Raw genomic sequence first — 16,193 nt, forward strand, 5'->3', positions numbered from 1 at the left:
TCTGACAAACGGCGTGGCTGGTGTTGGAAAAACCTTCTCGGTGCAGAAGTTCACTCTGGACTGGGCCGAGGGCTCAGAGAACCAAGACGTCAGTCTGCTGATCCTGCTTTCATTCAGGGAGCTGAACTTGGTCAGAGATAAGCGCTACAGTCTTCTTGAGCTGCTCCGTGTTTTCCATCCAACATTACAGAAGGTGGCAGCAGAGACGCTCGCTGTCTGTAAACTGTTGTTCATCTTTGACGGCCTGGATGAAAGCAGACTGTCATTGGACTTCACAAACAGGGAGGTTGTGTCTGATGTCACACAGAAGTCATCGTTAAACACACTGTTCACAAACCTCATCAAGGGGAATCTGCTCCCCTCAGCTCTCATCTGGATCACTTCTCGACCTGCAGCAGCCAATCAGATCCCTCCTTCATGTGTCGACAGGGTAACAGAAGTACGAGGCTTCACTGACGCCCAGAAGGAGGAGTACTTCAGGAGGAGGTTCAGTGATGAAGATCTGTCCAGCAGAATCATCTCACACATCCAGACATCCAGGAGCCTCCACATCATGTGTCTGATCCCGGTCTTCTGCTGGATCACTGCCACAGTTCTGGAGCACATGATGAGCACAGAGCAGAGAGGAGAGCTGCCCAAGACCCTGACTGACATGTACTCACACTTCCTGCTGGTTCAGACAAAGAGGAAGAAGAACAAGTATGGTGAGGGACACCAGATGAGTCCAGATGAGCTGACGGAGGCCGACAGGGAAGTTCTTCTGAAGCTGGGGAGGCTGGCGTTTCAACATCTGGAGGACGGAAACATCATGTTCTACCAAGAAGACCTGGAGCGGTGTGGTCTGGATGTCACAGAGGCCTCGGTGTACTCAGGAGTTTGTACTGAGATCTTCAAATCAGAGTGTGTGATGTTCCAGAAATCAGTCTACTGCTTTGTTCATCTGAGCGTTCAGGAGTTTCTGGCTGCAGTCTACATGTTCCACTGTTTCACCGACAGGAACACAACAGTACTGAAGGCTTTTCTGGGAGAAACACATGTAGGTTCAACTCTGGATGTTCTTCTAAATAAATCAATGCAGAAATCCCTTCAAAGTCAGAACGGTCACCTGGACCTGTTTGTTCGCTTCCTTCATGGTCTTTCTCTGGAGTCAAACCAGAGACTCTTAGGAGGCCTGCTGGGTCAGACAGACAACAGTCCAGAAATGATCCAGAGAGTCATCAACAACCTCAAGAAGATGAACAGTGATCGTATCTCTCCTGACAGAAGCATCAACATCTTCCACTGTCTGACGGAGATGAAGGACCTCTCAGTCCATCAGGAGATCCAACAGTTCCTGAAGTCAGAGAACAGATCAGAGAAGGAACTCTCTGAGATCCACTGCTCTGCTCTGGCCTACATGCTGCAGATGTCTGAGGAGGTTCTGGATGAGCTGAACCTGCAGAAGTACAACACAACAGAGCAGGGACGATGGAGACTGATTCCAGCTGTGAGGAACTGCAGGAAGGCAAAGTAAGTCCAGATGTGATGAGCATTATAAATCAGTGTCATGTACTAATTAACTTTTTTAATTAAAAACTACACAAATCCTCTCTGTTCACCAAATAGTGTTCATCTGTTAATGTTCAGGAGAAACAGTCAGTCGTAGTTTATAAAATTCTTTGTTTGAACACATTCAAACACACTCAGTCACAGTGACTGTGTGATCGTGTTAATCCCTGAGAAGAGAGATATCAGATGCTGTGAGCGCCCCCTTCCAGCCTCTGCAGGCATTACTAATCAATCATGAACATGTCAGCAGGTAGATCACAGATAAAGTGTTCTTACAGGAGATCCTTCACCTCACTACATTTGATTCTTTGCTGACTTGTTTGATTTCTGGATCATTCTGCAGCAGTCTCTGTATTTTCACGTCTGTAGAAGTGAGTCAGACGAGAATGAGCTCGTCCTCCTCCAGAGTTTCTGTCCAATGAGTTTCAGATGGTTTTATAGTCCTGAGAGAGTCCTCTGAATAGATCACAGACTATAGACACGTCATCTTAAATAAAACTGCACTTGTTTCCATTCTTCTGTAACATTTAGTAAACAACTAAAAGATGAAAAATGTGCAGGTTTAAAAACCAGTGATGAGACTTTTTGTGTCAGTGACGGATTCTACTGATGTGTAAAGACCAAACAGGACAAACGGATTAATCATCAAATGTGAGACATAAATATAACAATGGATCTTCAGGTGTGACGGTAGAGCAGCATGGACGCTCTCAGCCAATCAGAGAAACTCCACCAGTACCCGGGAAATAAACACGAGGACCCAGAACCTTTAAATAAGAGAATCCCTGAAATTCCAGGTGAAGAGAAAAAGTGCCCGACTACTGAGAAGAACATGCTAGCAACTGAAGCTAGCGATAGCATGGCCTCATTTCAAAGCAGTCCGGATGGCATTAGCTAAGGCGATTTTCTTCAAATCAAGCTTGTGCAATGTTCTCTAAATGAATAGAATAAAAACTAAAGTTAAGAATTGATTTCAGATTTATGAAGAAGAAACACACAGACGTGTGATCTTCTTGTTTTTAGTGTCAGTTTGACAGAAATCTGCTCTGAAGTGTTGATATATATTTTGGGCCTTTGGGGTTGCCGTAGGTGACTTAGTTCACAGAAGTTATGAAACAAGAGAAGCTAACAATGTCTCATATTTTCTTCTAGCCATACGGCTGAAACATTTACCTGTGAGCATCATTTCATGTTCAGGTCTTTCATTGTTTATTTTGAGTTTGTTTAATAAAGTTACAACATGAGACAACAATTGATACATTCACGATGCTAACCGTTAGCATTCCTATTCAAAATCTCATAGACGTTAGCATCAAGCTAGCAGACTTTTCGGTAGTTTAGCATATTATGAGATGAATAACTTATGTTTTGATGTCTGTTTAGTTTAACAGCTTCCTTTATTAAAGACTGGACAAACAAACTTCAGCTTCTTTATTGGAGGAAAACTGTGAGCTATCTGTGGAGCTGTGTATCAGGCTAAAGAAGTCACGCACACACGCAGGGGCAGAATAGACGGCGTGTGTAAGTTAGCTGACAACAGCTCCTGGGTCAGTCCGGAGAAGCACTGCCAAAAACCGCGGCTTTGGCGATCACGTTTTTAAATTGCGATTTCGATCAGAAAACGATAAATCGTTCAGTCTTAGCAAACAGAAACAAAACATTCAAAACGAGCTGAGAACAGACTTGAAAACTTCAAATGACGAAATCTGTGTGACGTCACTCAACAGTCAAGTAGAAGTGATGTCACTCAGCAGAGCGAGGGTCTCAACAGTCAAGTAGAAGTGATGTCACTCAGCAGAGCGAGGGTCTCAACAGTCAGGTAGAAGTGATGTCACTCAGCAGAGCGAGGGTCTCAACAGTCAGGTAGAAGTGATGTCACTCAGCAGAGCGAGGGTCTCAACAGCTGAAGCAGCGTCGTCTGTCTCAGCAGCTCCGAGTAGATAAAAAAAGAATTTGAACTCTTGCAAATCTTTTTCGAAATAAAACTTGTAGGTTAATCCAAGTTAGATCATGTCAGATAAAAGATGATGACGTGAAGTTATGTATGGCTTGACTTTGGGGCTAATGAATTTATTTATTTTAAATCATAACAGACTTTCTGGCTGTGAACTCTCAGAGATCAGCTGTTCTTCTCTGGCCTCAGCGCTGAAGTCCAACCCGTCCCATCTCAGAGAGCTGGACCTGAGTGACAACGAGCTGCAGGCTTCAGGAGTGAAGCTGCTGTGTGCTGGACTGGAGAGTCCAAACTGCAGACTGGAGACTCTCAGGTCAGATCACTGACTCTATATGTGTATAAAAGTGGTGTTATATATGGAAAAAATATATCAACAATTTTATATCACAAAGTTCCTCACAGGAGCTTTGAGTGTTTGAATCTAAGAAGGATCAGGAAGAACTAAAGTATTAATGCATCCTAATAAAGTCCTTCAATGAAGCTCACTGTCATCTACATTTACTTCTTTTATTCTTTATTCAGATTGAGGGGCTGCAGTTTGTCAGAGATCAGCTGTTCTTCTCTGGCCTCAGCTCTGAAGTCCAACCCCTCCCATCTCAGAGACCTGGACCTGAGCTACAATGAGGACCTGTTTGATTCAGGAGTGAAGCTGCTGTGTGATTATCTGCAGAGTCCAAACTGCAGACTGGAGACTCTGAGGTCAGACACCTTTTCTTTCTTTGAGTCTGTGCTGCTGTTCAACACCTCAGGAATGATGAACACTGTGTGAATCCTAACCTGAAAACAAGCTGAGCAGCATGAAACAAGCTAACATTAGCAGCAGCTCTGCTCCCAGCCCCCACTGACCTCCTGAGTCCACTGAAGAGGGTCTGCTAATCTCATGTTGTGTTTGTCCTGCCTGCCTTCATGACTCATTAGATGTTAGATGGTCGAGCCTCTGATCTAAGAACAGCTTCCTGTACGGCTCACAGGTTTAAAGAATGGGTGGTGATAATCACAAACAGTTCATGAGCCTCTCATCACCTTTAACTTCCAAACAAGCTCCATATGAAATACACAGATCCAGAGAAGAGCAGCACAGAGACATTTAGGAGTGTAGAGAGGACTCTGACAAACCTCCATGAACTGTCCTTTAGTAACAGATCACATCATGACGGGACATGTGTTTGGATGGATGGTCTGATTTTATTGTCATATATGCTGGACCTCATCATTCTGAATGAGAGTCCACTTTACAAGAGATCTGAAGAACATCTGTTTCTGGATCATTCTTCCTCTCTTTCATACCGTTCATGTTTTTTATGATCATATATTTAAAAACAAACTCTGTGATTTAAACGTACTGCCCCTCAAATATCAAACGTACTTATGACATAAAACAGGTGTACAGTCAGTTCCACGCAGAGTTTGGCACTTGGAATTCATGAACAGATGATGATCACGTCAGTGTGTTCATGTGGACAACATCACACATTCATGTATAAAGCTCACTGTCATCTACATTTACTTCTTTTATTCTTTATTCAGATTGAGTCTCTGCTGGTTGTCAGAGATCAGCTGTTCTTCTCTGGTCTCAGCTCTGAAGTCCAACCCCTCCCATCTCAGAGAGCTGGACCTGAGCTACAATGAGGACCTGGATTCAGGAGTGAAGCTGCTGTGTGATTATCTGCAGAGTCCAAACTGCAGACTGGAGACTCTGAGGTCAGACACCTTTTCTTTCTTTGAGTCTGTGCTGCTGTTCAACACCTCAGGAATGATGAACACTGTGTGAATCCTAACCTGAAAACAAGCTGAGCAGCATGAAACAAGCTAACATTAGCATCAGCTCTGCTCCCAGCCCCCCCTGACCTCCTGAGTCCACTGAACAGGGTCTGCTACTTAGGGTGCTAACAAGTAATCTGAAACAAAAAATGTGGAATCCATAATTGTTTTGTGGTCCACATTTTTGTAAATATGACTTTCAGACATTCTTGTTGCATTGGTGGTAATAAGACAGGTCTAATTTAAAACAGAAAAAGAGAAGCACACACTAACAGAAATGAAACTATTCACATGCACTTTGGAATGAACAGATGGCCTCGGCAGGAATCCTCGTCAAGACCGGGAGGAAGTGGCAGGCACTGGAGGTTTATGCTAGCTGCATCTCAGTTTCCTTGACAACATGGTTGGATATCTGCGCTGGATGGGGTTAGAGGAAAGAGTTCCTCACAGGAAATTTATAGATAGGTTAAACCCAATTGAATTTTATCACAATAGTGAGTTTGACTCCATTATTACAAAATTGTATTGGAAAAACAAAACACTGAGAATTAAATTAGAAGCACTACAAAAACCCAAACCCTAAGGAGATCTACAAGCACCAAACTTTCTCCACGACTTCATCGCCCACCAACGACAATACATTCAAAAATAGAACAATCCCACTGAATCTGACAACAACTGGAAAGACATTGAACAGCCACTAGGCAAAGACGTCAACATCTCAGACCTTCCATTCATGAGCCCCTCGATCAAACGCCACCCCTGTTTTAAAATGTCTATCATTACAACAACTCTGACAGCCTGATGGAGGTTTCACCAAATAACTAACACAACAATATCTTACAACAGGAAACCAGTCCACCTCCCAGCATGGATCACTAAAGGCATCACACACCTCGAGCACATACTACACAACAATACTCTGATCTTATTCCCTTATTTGGTCCAGAAGTTTGGCATCAGTTTTTAAAATATCATCAAATCCATTCTTCTATAAAAAGCAAACTCAATATCACATCAAACTTTTAACTTCCACCACTAACCACAGACATAATTAATATCAAAACAAGGACAAAACTATTATCCAACATCTGACCAAACACCATCAGTCCCGTCCACAAAATAGAAAACGGACCTCCACATAGCTCCCAATGCCGACTTCTGGACCCAAATCTGCAGAGACATAACGATGTGGACAAGATTACAAATTCATGCATAAAGCTCACTGTCATCTCCATACCTCTTTGATTCTTTATTCAGGTTGATGCGCTGCACTTTGTCAGAGATCAGCTGTTCTTCTCTGGCCTCAGCTCTGAAGTCCAACCCCTCCCATCTCAGAGAGCTGGACCTGAGTGAGAACATAAACCTGCAGGATTCAGGAGTGAAGCTGCTGTGTGATTATCTGCAGAGTCCAAACTGCAGACTGGAGACTCTGAGGTCAGATCACTGACTGTGTCATTTATTTGGATCATTTCATTCCTCATCCTTGTTTTTCAAGTTTCTGAATAATTTAGAGATTTGATGTGAAAATGTTTTTGTGACTCTGTGAAGTAAAGTTGAACAAGGTGCACATGAAGCCTCTGGTTTCCTCTGGTTCTGTTCAGAAGTGAAATCATGAAGACTTGTGATTTGATAAATGTAGTAAGATCACAGAGCTGACTGAGATCAGCAGCCTGTTCTTCATCTGACCACATGAACAGCTGGATGAATGTTGAGCTGACATTTGGAGGATTTAGATTTAGTGAATACTCAATACAGAGTTAAAGCTATCCTTTGAACCCGCTACCTTATTGTGGTGAAGAAGTTTAAGTACCCGAATGATCTTAGGAGCTGTCGAGGGCTTTATGCCCCCAGTAGGGTGTTCCAAGGCAAACTGGTCCTGGGTTACATGTCAGACCAAAAGCAGTTCAAAAAACCCCTATGAAGAAAATAACAAGGTTTGTGACGTCCCCTGTTACGGCACAGCCGGGGCCTCACCATGACGCCAGGCCTGGGGTTGGGACTTGTAAGAGAGCGCTTGGTGGCTGGGTCTTTGCCCGCAGGGCTCGGTCCGGCTTAGCCTGAATGGACAACGTAAGCCTGTACTCCTGTGGACCCACCACTCAAAGGTAGTGAAGGGCAGTGGCCTCGGGGACCCGGACCCGGACGCAGCTTCTGGCTGTGGGACAAGGAGCCTGAGCTTTTGCAGGAGGGCACGAGGCACTGGCTAGATAAAGTCGGGCTCACCTCCACGCACAGCTTGGGCTCTGGAACCCTGCTCCTCGAGAAGCACTGGACTCTTCACTTCTCTTGAGTTGCCCATGGTGAGAGGCGTTGGGCGGGTGTGGGCCTGCTTATAGCCCCACAGCTCAACCGCCATGCGTTGGAATTCAACCCGGTGAATGAGAGAGACGTGTCCCTCCGCCTTTGGGTAGGGGACAGGTCTCTAACTGTTGTCTCGACCTACGGACTGAAAAGCAGTGCGGAGTACCCAGTCTTCTTGGAGTCCTTGGGAGGAGTGCTGGACAGTGCTCCGACTGGGGACTCCATTGTTCTACTGGGGGACTTCAACGCTCATGTGGGCAACGACAGTGAGATCTGGAGGGGGGTGATTGGGATGAACGGCCTCCCTGATCTGAACACGAGCGGTGTTCTGTTATTGGACTTCTGTGCTAGTCACAGTTTGTCCATAACAAACGCCATGTTTGAGCTTGGGTGTCCATAAGTGCACGTGGCACCAGGACTCCCTAGGCCAGAGGTCGATGATAGACTTTGAGGTCGTGTTTATCTGACCTGTGTCTCGGACACTCGGGTGAAGAGAGGGGCTGTCTCAAGGGGACATTGAGTCTGAGTGGGTTCAAACAGAAGAGGGATGCTAGCTCATAGGACTCCTGAGGCAGCTTACAGGTACCGGCAGGCCAGGCATGCCGCAGACCGGGCTGTTGTGGAGCCCTTTGCTAAGGCCTGTCCGGTCCCTGTATGACCAGGACAGGAGTCTGGTTCACATTGCTGGCAGTAAGTCGAACCTGTTCCCGGTGCACGTTGGCCTCTGGCAGAGCTGCCCTTTGTCACCGGTTCTGTTCATGACTTATCTGGACAGAATCTGTAGATGCAGTAAGGTGCCGGAGGGGGTCTGGTTTGGGGACCACGGGATCTCGTCTCTGCTTTTTGCAGATGATGTGTTCCTGTTGGCTTCATTGAACATGGACCTCCAGCATGCACTGGGACGGTTCGCAGCCGAGTGTAAGGCAGCTGGTATGAGGATCAGTACCTCTAAATCTGAGGCCATGGTTCTCGACCAGAAAAAGGGGCTTGTCTTCTAGGGGTTGGTGAGGAGTCCTTGCCCCAAGAGGAGGAGTTTAAGTATCTTGAGGTCTTGTTTGGGGGGAGGATGAAGCGTATGGTTGACAGCGTATTGGTCTGTCGTGGTGAAGAAGGAGCTAAGCCGTACGGCGAAGCTCTCAATTTACCAGTCAATCATCGTTACTACCCTCGACTGTGGTCATAAGCTTTGGGTCATGACCAAAAGAACAAGATTCCTCCCAAGGGAAGCGCTCAGGTCATGTCCCTCCAGGAGGAGGCCTCGGGGTAGACCTAGGATATGCTAGAGAGACTCTCTCAGCTGGTCTGGGAACGCCTCAGTGTCCCACATCTGAAGAGATGGCGGAAGAGTCTGGGGCGTCTCTGCTCAGACTGCTGCTCCTGCGACCCGGCCTGGATAAGGGATAGAAAATGAAAGGATGAATACACGATCAGAAATGATCCTCTGATCATATCGAGAAAACTTAACAAATAGATACTCATCACAACCTAAACACATGGATGTGTGGATTATACAGTGGGGACGGAAAGTATTCAGACCACTTTAAATGTTTCACTCCTTGTTTCATCACAGCTGTTTACAAGTTAATTTTATTTCTCATTAATGTGGATCAGAAGAAATGGAAAGCATGTGAGTTAAATGTGAGTGTCCCAGCAAAGGGTCTAAATATACTTATGACCATGTGATGTTTCAGTTTTTCTTTTATAAATTTGCAAATATTTCAACTTTTCTGTTTTTTTCTGTCAAGATGGGGTGCTGAGTGGACATGAATGAGAAACAAAATGATGTGGCTGCAATGAAACAAAGAGTGAAAATGTGAAGGGGTCTGAATACTTTACGTACCTACTGTATATTATTTAAATTCTTCTGTTATTCTTCATTCAGATTGATGAGCTGCAGTTTGTCAGAGATCAGCTGTTCTTCTCTGGTCTCAGCTCTGAAGTCCAACCCCTCCCATCTCAGAGAGCTGGACCTGAGCTACAATGAGGACCTGGATTCAGGAGTGAAGCTGCTGTGTGATTATCTGCAGAGTCCAAACTGCAGACTGGAGACTCTGAGGTCAGACACCTTTTCTTTCTTTGAGTCTGTGCTGCTGTTCAACACCTCAGGAATGATGAACACTGTGTGAATCCTAACCTGAAAACAAGCTGAGCAGCATGAAACAAGCTAACATTAGCAGCAGCTCTGCTCCCAGCCCCCCCTGACCTCCTGAGTCCACTGAAGAGGGTCTGCTACTTAGGGCTGCAATCGAGTAAACAAGCATTTAGCAAACGGTGTATTTTTACATCTTATTTATTTCTAAGTCATTTCTTCTTTTTCAACTTCTTTCAAATGGTTTTATTTGATTTATTTATTGCTCTGTTACATTTTTTAACACCAAACACCAGTTTGACTTGAGAATGAACATAACGCTCTGATTCTCCTCCTTTTCACTGTTTTGCCAGGTTTATTATGGCGAAACAGTGGCACACTTCCTACAGAAGAGATTCACACTGACTTGTAGTTTGTAGAGTTCAAAGAAAGCAGGAGGAGTTTTTAGTGAGGGAATACTGTACAGGACAAGATCAGTAAAGAGAGAAGAGGTTTCACTTTGTCCACAGGGGGGCGCCAAAACAGACACGTAATGAAAGTTCCTCACAGGAGCTTTGAGTGTTTGAATCTAAGAAGGATCAGGAAGAACTAAAGTATTAATGCATCCTAATAAAGTCCTTCAATGAAGCTCACTGTCATCTACTTCTTGTATTCTTTATTCAGATTGAGGGGCTGCAGTTTGTCAGAGATCAGCTGTTCTTCTCTGGTCTCAGCTCTGAAGTCCAACCCCTCCCATCTCAGAGAGCTGGACCTGACTGGCAACAAGCTGCAGGATTCAGGAGTGAAGCTGCTGTGTGATTATCTGCAGAGTCCAAACTGCAGACTGGAGACTCTGAGGTCAGATCACTGACTGTGTCATCAGAAATGATCCTCTAATCATTTAGAGAAAACTTGATTCATCAGGACAAAGTGATGTTGACATACTCATCACAAGCTGAACACATGTGACTGGATTACACATTATTTTTATTTTTTATACAGATTGATGGACTGCAGGTTGTCAGAGATCAGCTGTTCTTCTCTGGCCTCAGCTCTGAAGTCCAACCCCTCCCATCTCAGAGAGCTGGACCTGAGCTACAATGAGGACCTGCAGGACTTAGACGTGAAGCTGCTGTGTGATCTTCAGGAGAATCCAAACTGCAGACTGGAGACTCTGAGGTCTCTCTGCTTTCTTTAATAAACCCTCCACATATTTGAATTTGAAATGATTGATTTAAGGACATTGTGATTGAACATAGTTTCAATACAAAGAAATGGATGTGCTGCATAAATAATATACAGCGGGCATGTAAAGTATTCAAACCCCTTTAAATGTTTCATATCTAAAAAACACAATGTAGGTTTGGGCAGGCCATCCTCGGGGGGGGTGGGGTGTTTGGGCAGGCCATCCTCACCAACAGTCCAGAGGAACCTAAGAGAGCTCAGGAGCTCCCAGAAAAAGGAGAGGTTAGAATATAAAGATAGAGACAAGCAGTAATAAGATATGAAAGCTGGGAGAGAGAGAGGGAGAGAGAGATCAGAGATCCTGGTGCCAGTTCCCCCGGTAGTCTAGGCCTATAGCAGCAGAACTATGAGCTGGTCCTAAGCCAGCCCTAACTATAAGATTTATCAAAAAGAAAAGTTTGAAGTCTGTTTTTGTTTGTTGTCTGACCTGAATAAATTCTAAGATGATCCACAGTCTGTTTCATGATTTCATCATTGAACAACTAAAACAGAAACCTCCCCACCTAACTGTATATTTCTTCCTATTCTTAGTGCTTATTGACTTTGTGTTTGTTCTTATACAGTTTGACCTGCTGCTGTAACACCACAGTGTCCCAGTTTAGGATCAATAAAGTAAATGTCTCTTTAGTCTGGAGGCTTACTTTGTGTTTGAAGGTTCATTTCTGAAGTTTATATGACGATGGTTGGACCAATCACTGTTCAGAGACAGACAGCTGGGTACAGGACACTCTGCTCCGTCCTCCTCGTCCTCTAAACACACCTCCATGATCTGAGCTGAAGTCAGTGTGAGAGGAAACACACACACACACACACACACACACAGACAGATCTCAGTTTCCTCTGCATGAACTCTTGACCTGAGTCAGTGAAGACAGTGATGTTGTGGAAAAAGCAACGAATCAGAGGAGAGACACAGGATCACTACAAACCTGCAAATATCTGTGTGTAGCTCAAACCTGTGTGTGCGCTCTGAACGCTGCATCAAACTTCATATAATAATAATAATGATTAACTTCATTTACTGCTGTTTCTGCTGAATGAGTTTAAAAACTCTCATCAGTCCTTTTGAATGGTCAACAGGCTGTTTGGTTTCAGGCTCATGATGCAGCTGGAACCTGTCAGGATGTTGTGTGTTCTGGTCTGCAGGGATGAAGTCGGGTCGAGGAGCTCAGAGAGGAGACGGCTGACACACAGCTGGATCTTTAAAGGAAAAAAAACATTTCAAGATGAAACTCCTGAATCCATTTAAATGACACTATGTGGATAATTATTCTGAAATGTCGTCTTTTAAAAGAGCACACGACTTCCTGTCAGTCAGTGTGGTCCTTTCTTCCGTCTCCTGCAGAGTCTTTGATTTCATCACCATGTGGAGCTGATGTGCCAGAAGCACGTGCAGCCCACTTTCACATCTGTCACACTGGATATTTATGTCTCACTGTTTTTACAGACTACACAAGGAAGGAGTCTGTTTCCATATGTGTCTCTGCATTAAAGAAGCCTCTGACGTCACCTGACCCTCCCGTCCAGGGTCACTACAGACACTGAACCTGAACGTGGGTCCACTTCGGGCTTCTGTACACATTTTATTTTTCGATGCTTCTAATCTTATTTTGTTCTTTGAAACTGAAAAGTCAGATATGAAACAGAAGTTTAAAAAGAGGGAGTCTCTGTCTGTCCAGTTTGATCCAGGTCAAAGGTCTCCTCGGTGTGAAAGCTTCAGGAATCTTTTCTCAAAGATGAAAACTAAAAATCAGTGACAGAAATCTCTTCACGTGACATGAAGACAAGAGATGAAGTGTTTGTCCAACAATGACACCGATCCTTCTTCTCTTCTGTTGTTTCCTTTAAGAACAATAAAATGTGATGAGATAAATCAGTCCGGACTTCCTGCTCTTAAACAGCTGATATCTGTTTTTAATGAGGTGTGAGTGTCCACACACACCTTTAACATGTTTATTGAGCCTCGCGGAGGACAAGCAGCGCGCGCCGACACAAAGTAGTCCCTCACATGTTAATGAGTTAATGAAAGGACAGAAACATGGAGACAGCCTACAACACTTTATTGATTCTAAAGTAAACACAGGTAAACTGGAGCCGCCGCTCCGTGACCTGATTGGTGGTTTTGGACGTACCTGTGACGTAGCTCTCGCGCACACCTGAGGCTCGTTTGACGAGGAGGGCGCGCGCTTAAAAGACAAAGTGATTCACTTTGTGTGTGTGCGTGATTCCAGCTGGTCCATCACCGTCCAACCATCTCACCTGTCCACAGGTGAACTCCTGAGCAGCGCGGATCACCTCCAGGACCATCACCACCACTAACCCACACACACCTGAGTGCAGACATGCTGCAGGTGAGTCTGGACTTCAACCTGTCCTTCTGTCTGTCCTCACAAATAAAACTCCTGAGACCGTCGAGAGGGAGGAAAAGCTTCTTTAACGGTGTCTTAACTTTAATTCTTTAAAGACAATTTAACAGCCTGTCTCTGCTTCACAAAGTAACAGATTGATTTAGTGTATTTCTCTCTGTGTGGTGTAGTCTTGTAATTGTCTCTTTGCTGTGCTCCAGTTTAATTTTAATTAAAGGCCTGATGGAGGCTGAATTAAAGCTGGGCTCTTTTGGTTAAATCAGGTTAACTTCGGTTTATTTCCTTTTCTTTGACCTTAAGGAAAATAAGATTTAAGACATGTTCTCTTTTGGACAAAACCAGCCATTAAAAGGTTTATTAAACAGCTTTTAATTAAAACACAAACTAAACAACTCAGAATCATTTCACATGAAGTTAACAGCTCGGTGAGGGACTTTTTATAAAATCATTTATTTTGGACTAAATTTGGCTTTAGTCCCCTTTTAATGTGAGTCACCCTGCAAATAAAGCTGCAGCTGTATGTTAGCTTTAGCTCAAGCTAACTTTGAAGTGTTGCTCATGGGCTCAAAGTTTTGGCAGCATGGTGAAAATTAGCATGACTGTTCTGTAATTTAATTTTGATTTTTAAAACTATCTTTTATTCTGAAAGGAAGTTTATTTTTAGTGTAATGACGGCCACATCCTGATAAACCAATAATTAGCATGTAACCGTGAAAAGTCGATGTGTTGGGCATATAGCATTAAACCACATCTCGCTAACGTGACGCTTTGAGTGCTAATGTTAGCTTCAGGCTAATAGTTTGCTCAGTAGGTTGTCTCTGAATTGGCAGTTCATGTTGGCTAAACTTTTTTTACATCAGTTAATCAATTATAACTTTACTAATTGATTAAATATGAAATGTTTATAGTGTCAGTGGTTGAACGTTATGTTAGCCACCATCAGATGCTGACGGCTGTTTTTCCTTCCAGACGAGCAGCGACGACTTGTTCCTGCCCTCCTATCAGGACGAGGAGCTGGTGGACAACCTGCTCTCCAGCGAGGAGTCAGACGGTGACGTCGGAGGAAGCAGCGGTCTCTCCCTGGCGAAGGCGCTGCTCCCCCTGGTGGAGTCGGCGTCCCCGCCCCTCATGCCGTGGCTCTTCTCCACCCGTTACAAGACGGAGCTCTGCACCAGCTACTCCGCCACCGGCTTCTGCAAGTACGCAGAGCGCTGCCAGTTCGCCCACGGCCTCCACGAGCTCCATGTCCCCTTCCGCCACCCCAAGTACAAGACGGAGCTGTGCCGCAGCTTTCACACCACCGGGTACTGTTACTATGGCAACCGTTGCCTGTTCGTGCACAGCCCCACAGAGCAGCGCCCCACCCTCCGTCGCCGCAGGAACGTCCCCTGCCGCACCTTCCGCTCCTTTGGCGTCTGCCCGTTTGGTACCCGCTGTAACTTCCTGCACTTTGAGGGCGGCAGCGTGGACTCTCCTGACGATGTCGAGAAGACTCCGCCTCTACCCAGCCCTCAGCCACACCCACCGCCACAGACGAAGGAGTGGAAGCCGCGTGGCGCTCTGTGCCGCACCTTCAGCTCGTTCGGCTTCTGCCTGTACGGGACGCGCTGCCGCTTCCAGCACGGCCTCCCCAGCAAGATGAGAAACTCCGAGCCGCCGCCGCCATACCCGAGCAGCTCGGGTTTACCGTCTCCCAACTCGCCCTTCACCTCCACCTCGCCGAACTCGTCCACCTCCTCCTCGCCTCCGTCCACCTCCCCACTTCTAACTCCGCCTGCCGAGGCCACCGCCCACAACGCCTTCACCTTCTCCAGCCAGCACCTGAGCGACCTGCTGCTGCCGCTCGCGCTGCACCTGCAGCAGCTGGAGAGCAGCAAGGCGTCTGAGATCTGGGACAACCGGGCTCTCTGATTGGCCGACAACCAGCAGCACTAACAACACAGCTCCTTTAAATGTTTTAACCCTCGTTCTGAGGACATTTTTTTTAATTTTTATTTTTTTTAAACTGAGGGACGTTTGACTCGCGGGCTCATCAGGACTCGACCAGGTTCTGGTCTCCTGTAACTTAAGGTGCAGCTATGAGTGTAATTAAGTTTTTAACTGTTGTAAATACTTTATTAATGACGTGTCTGAGCTCAGGATCATGAATAAACTCCTTTTAATCTCTAAACACTACTTCCTGTTTCACATCTCCTTTTATTGGTTTGAAGATAAACTCGACGGCTTGAAATCGACTCGGGTGATTAAATCTAAACCTGATGCAGCTGCTTCATTTTAGTTTGTTAAAGTCGGTTTCCCGACATGTGCCGGACGTCCAGAGGGATCAAATGTTTCTCTGAGCTGTAACGTTTTAAAGATGCATAAAGGGTAAAAATGCAGCTTTTACAGAAGTTTTAAGATGAGCATTTTGAAAAATGGCAACAAATCTGCACGACCGTGTATAAATGTAAGTCAATAAAAAGCACTGAACATTAATTTGACAAAAGGAAATCTGAAGTTTGGAGCAACTGATTAAAAACCAATTTGTCCTTGAACAGTTCTTCAGCTCACTGAAGTGTTGTGGCTCGTCCTCTCGGCTCAGAGTCCTCGCTGTCTTTTCCTGTCTGATGGTTTTCATGCAGGTTGATATGAAGACCGGCTGCTCGACTGAGGACGTCCGTCCCTTCTGTGGATTAAGTCTTCACATTCAACAAGCATCTGTCTGCTTTAAGGAGGTCATGAGTCTTTGTCCCCTTTGTCCCCCCCCCCCCCATTATGACCTTCATGTTGAAGGAGAAACATAAAGGGTATAAATGATAAAAGACACTTTATTGATCCCCAGAGAAATTCAAGGCATCTAGTAGCAGGAAGACGTGCAGGACACAAAACACTAGTTACAATAAGCCACCCCTGTCCCCCTCCCTTCTGTATATGATGAACCTTAAACAAGATTTAGAAACCCCCTATA

At 45.1% G+C, this 16,193-nt stretch overlaps 2 protein-coding genes across 2 annotated transcripts in view; both read left to right on the forward strand.

Moving 5' to 3' along the window:
* The window catches only part of LOC306841698 (NACHT, LRR and PYD domains-containing protein 12-like), a 13,555-nt gene extending 2,587 nt beyond the window's left edge, over positions 1 to 10,968 (forward strand). Inside the window, exons 5-12 of the mRNA XM_079371653.1 lie at positions 1 to 1,509; positions 3,642 to 3,815; positions 4,025 to 4,201; positions 5,030 to 5,203; positions 6,524 to 6,700; positions 9,450 to 9,623; positions 10,320 to 10,493; positions 10,638 to 10,968. The exon at positions 1 to 1,509 is cut by the window's left edge and continues 281 nt beyond it. Of these exons, the coding sequence (XP_079227779.1) occupies positions 1 to 1,509; positions 3,642 to 3,815; positions 4,025 to 4,201; positions 5,030 to 5,203; positions 6,524 to 6,700; positions 9,450 to 9,623; positions 10,320 to 10,493; positions 10,638 to 10,833 (2,755 nt within the window). The 3' untranslated portion in view covers positions 10,834 to 10,968. The remainder of the gene's footprint in view (positions 1,510 to 3,641; positions 3,816 to 4,024; positions 4,202 to 5,029; positions 5,204 to 6,523; positions 6,701 to 9,449; positions 9,624 to 10,319; positions 10,494 to 10,637) is intronic.
* Positions 10,969 to 13,222: 2,254 nt separating this feature from the next.
* cth1 (cysteine three histidine 1) lies at positions 13,223 to 15,421 on the forward strand (the record flags this gene model as incomplete). Its single annotated transcript, XM_079371654.1, has 2 exons — positions 13,223 to 13,231; positions 14,180 to 15,421. 2 exons carry the CDS (start codon positions 13,223 to 13,225, stop codon positions 15,155 to 15,157), a joined length of 987 nt encoding a protein of 328 aa, XP_079227780.1. The 3' UTR covers positions 15,158 to 15,421.
* Between the last annotated feature and the right edge of the window lie 772 nt (positions 15,422 to 16,193).

Source organism: Symphodus melops (assembly GCF_947650265.1).
Source record: "Symphodus melops genome assembly, chromosome: 20".
Lineage (NCBI taxonomy): Eukaryota > Metazoa > Chordata > Actinopteri > Labriformes > Labridae > Symphodus > Symphodus melops.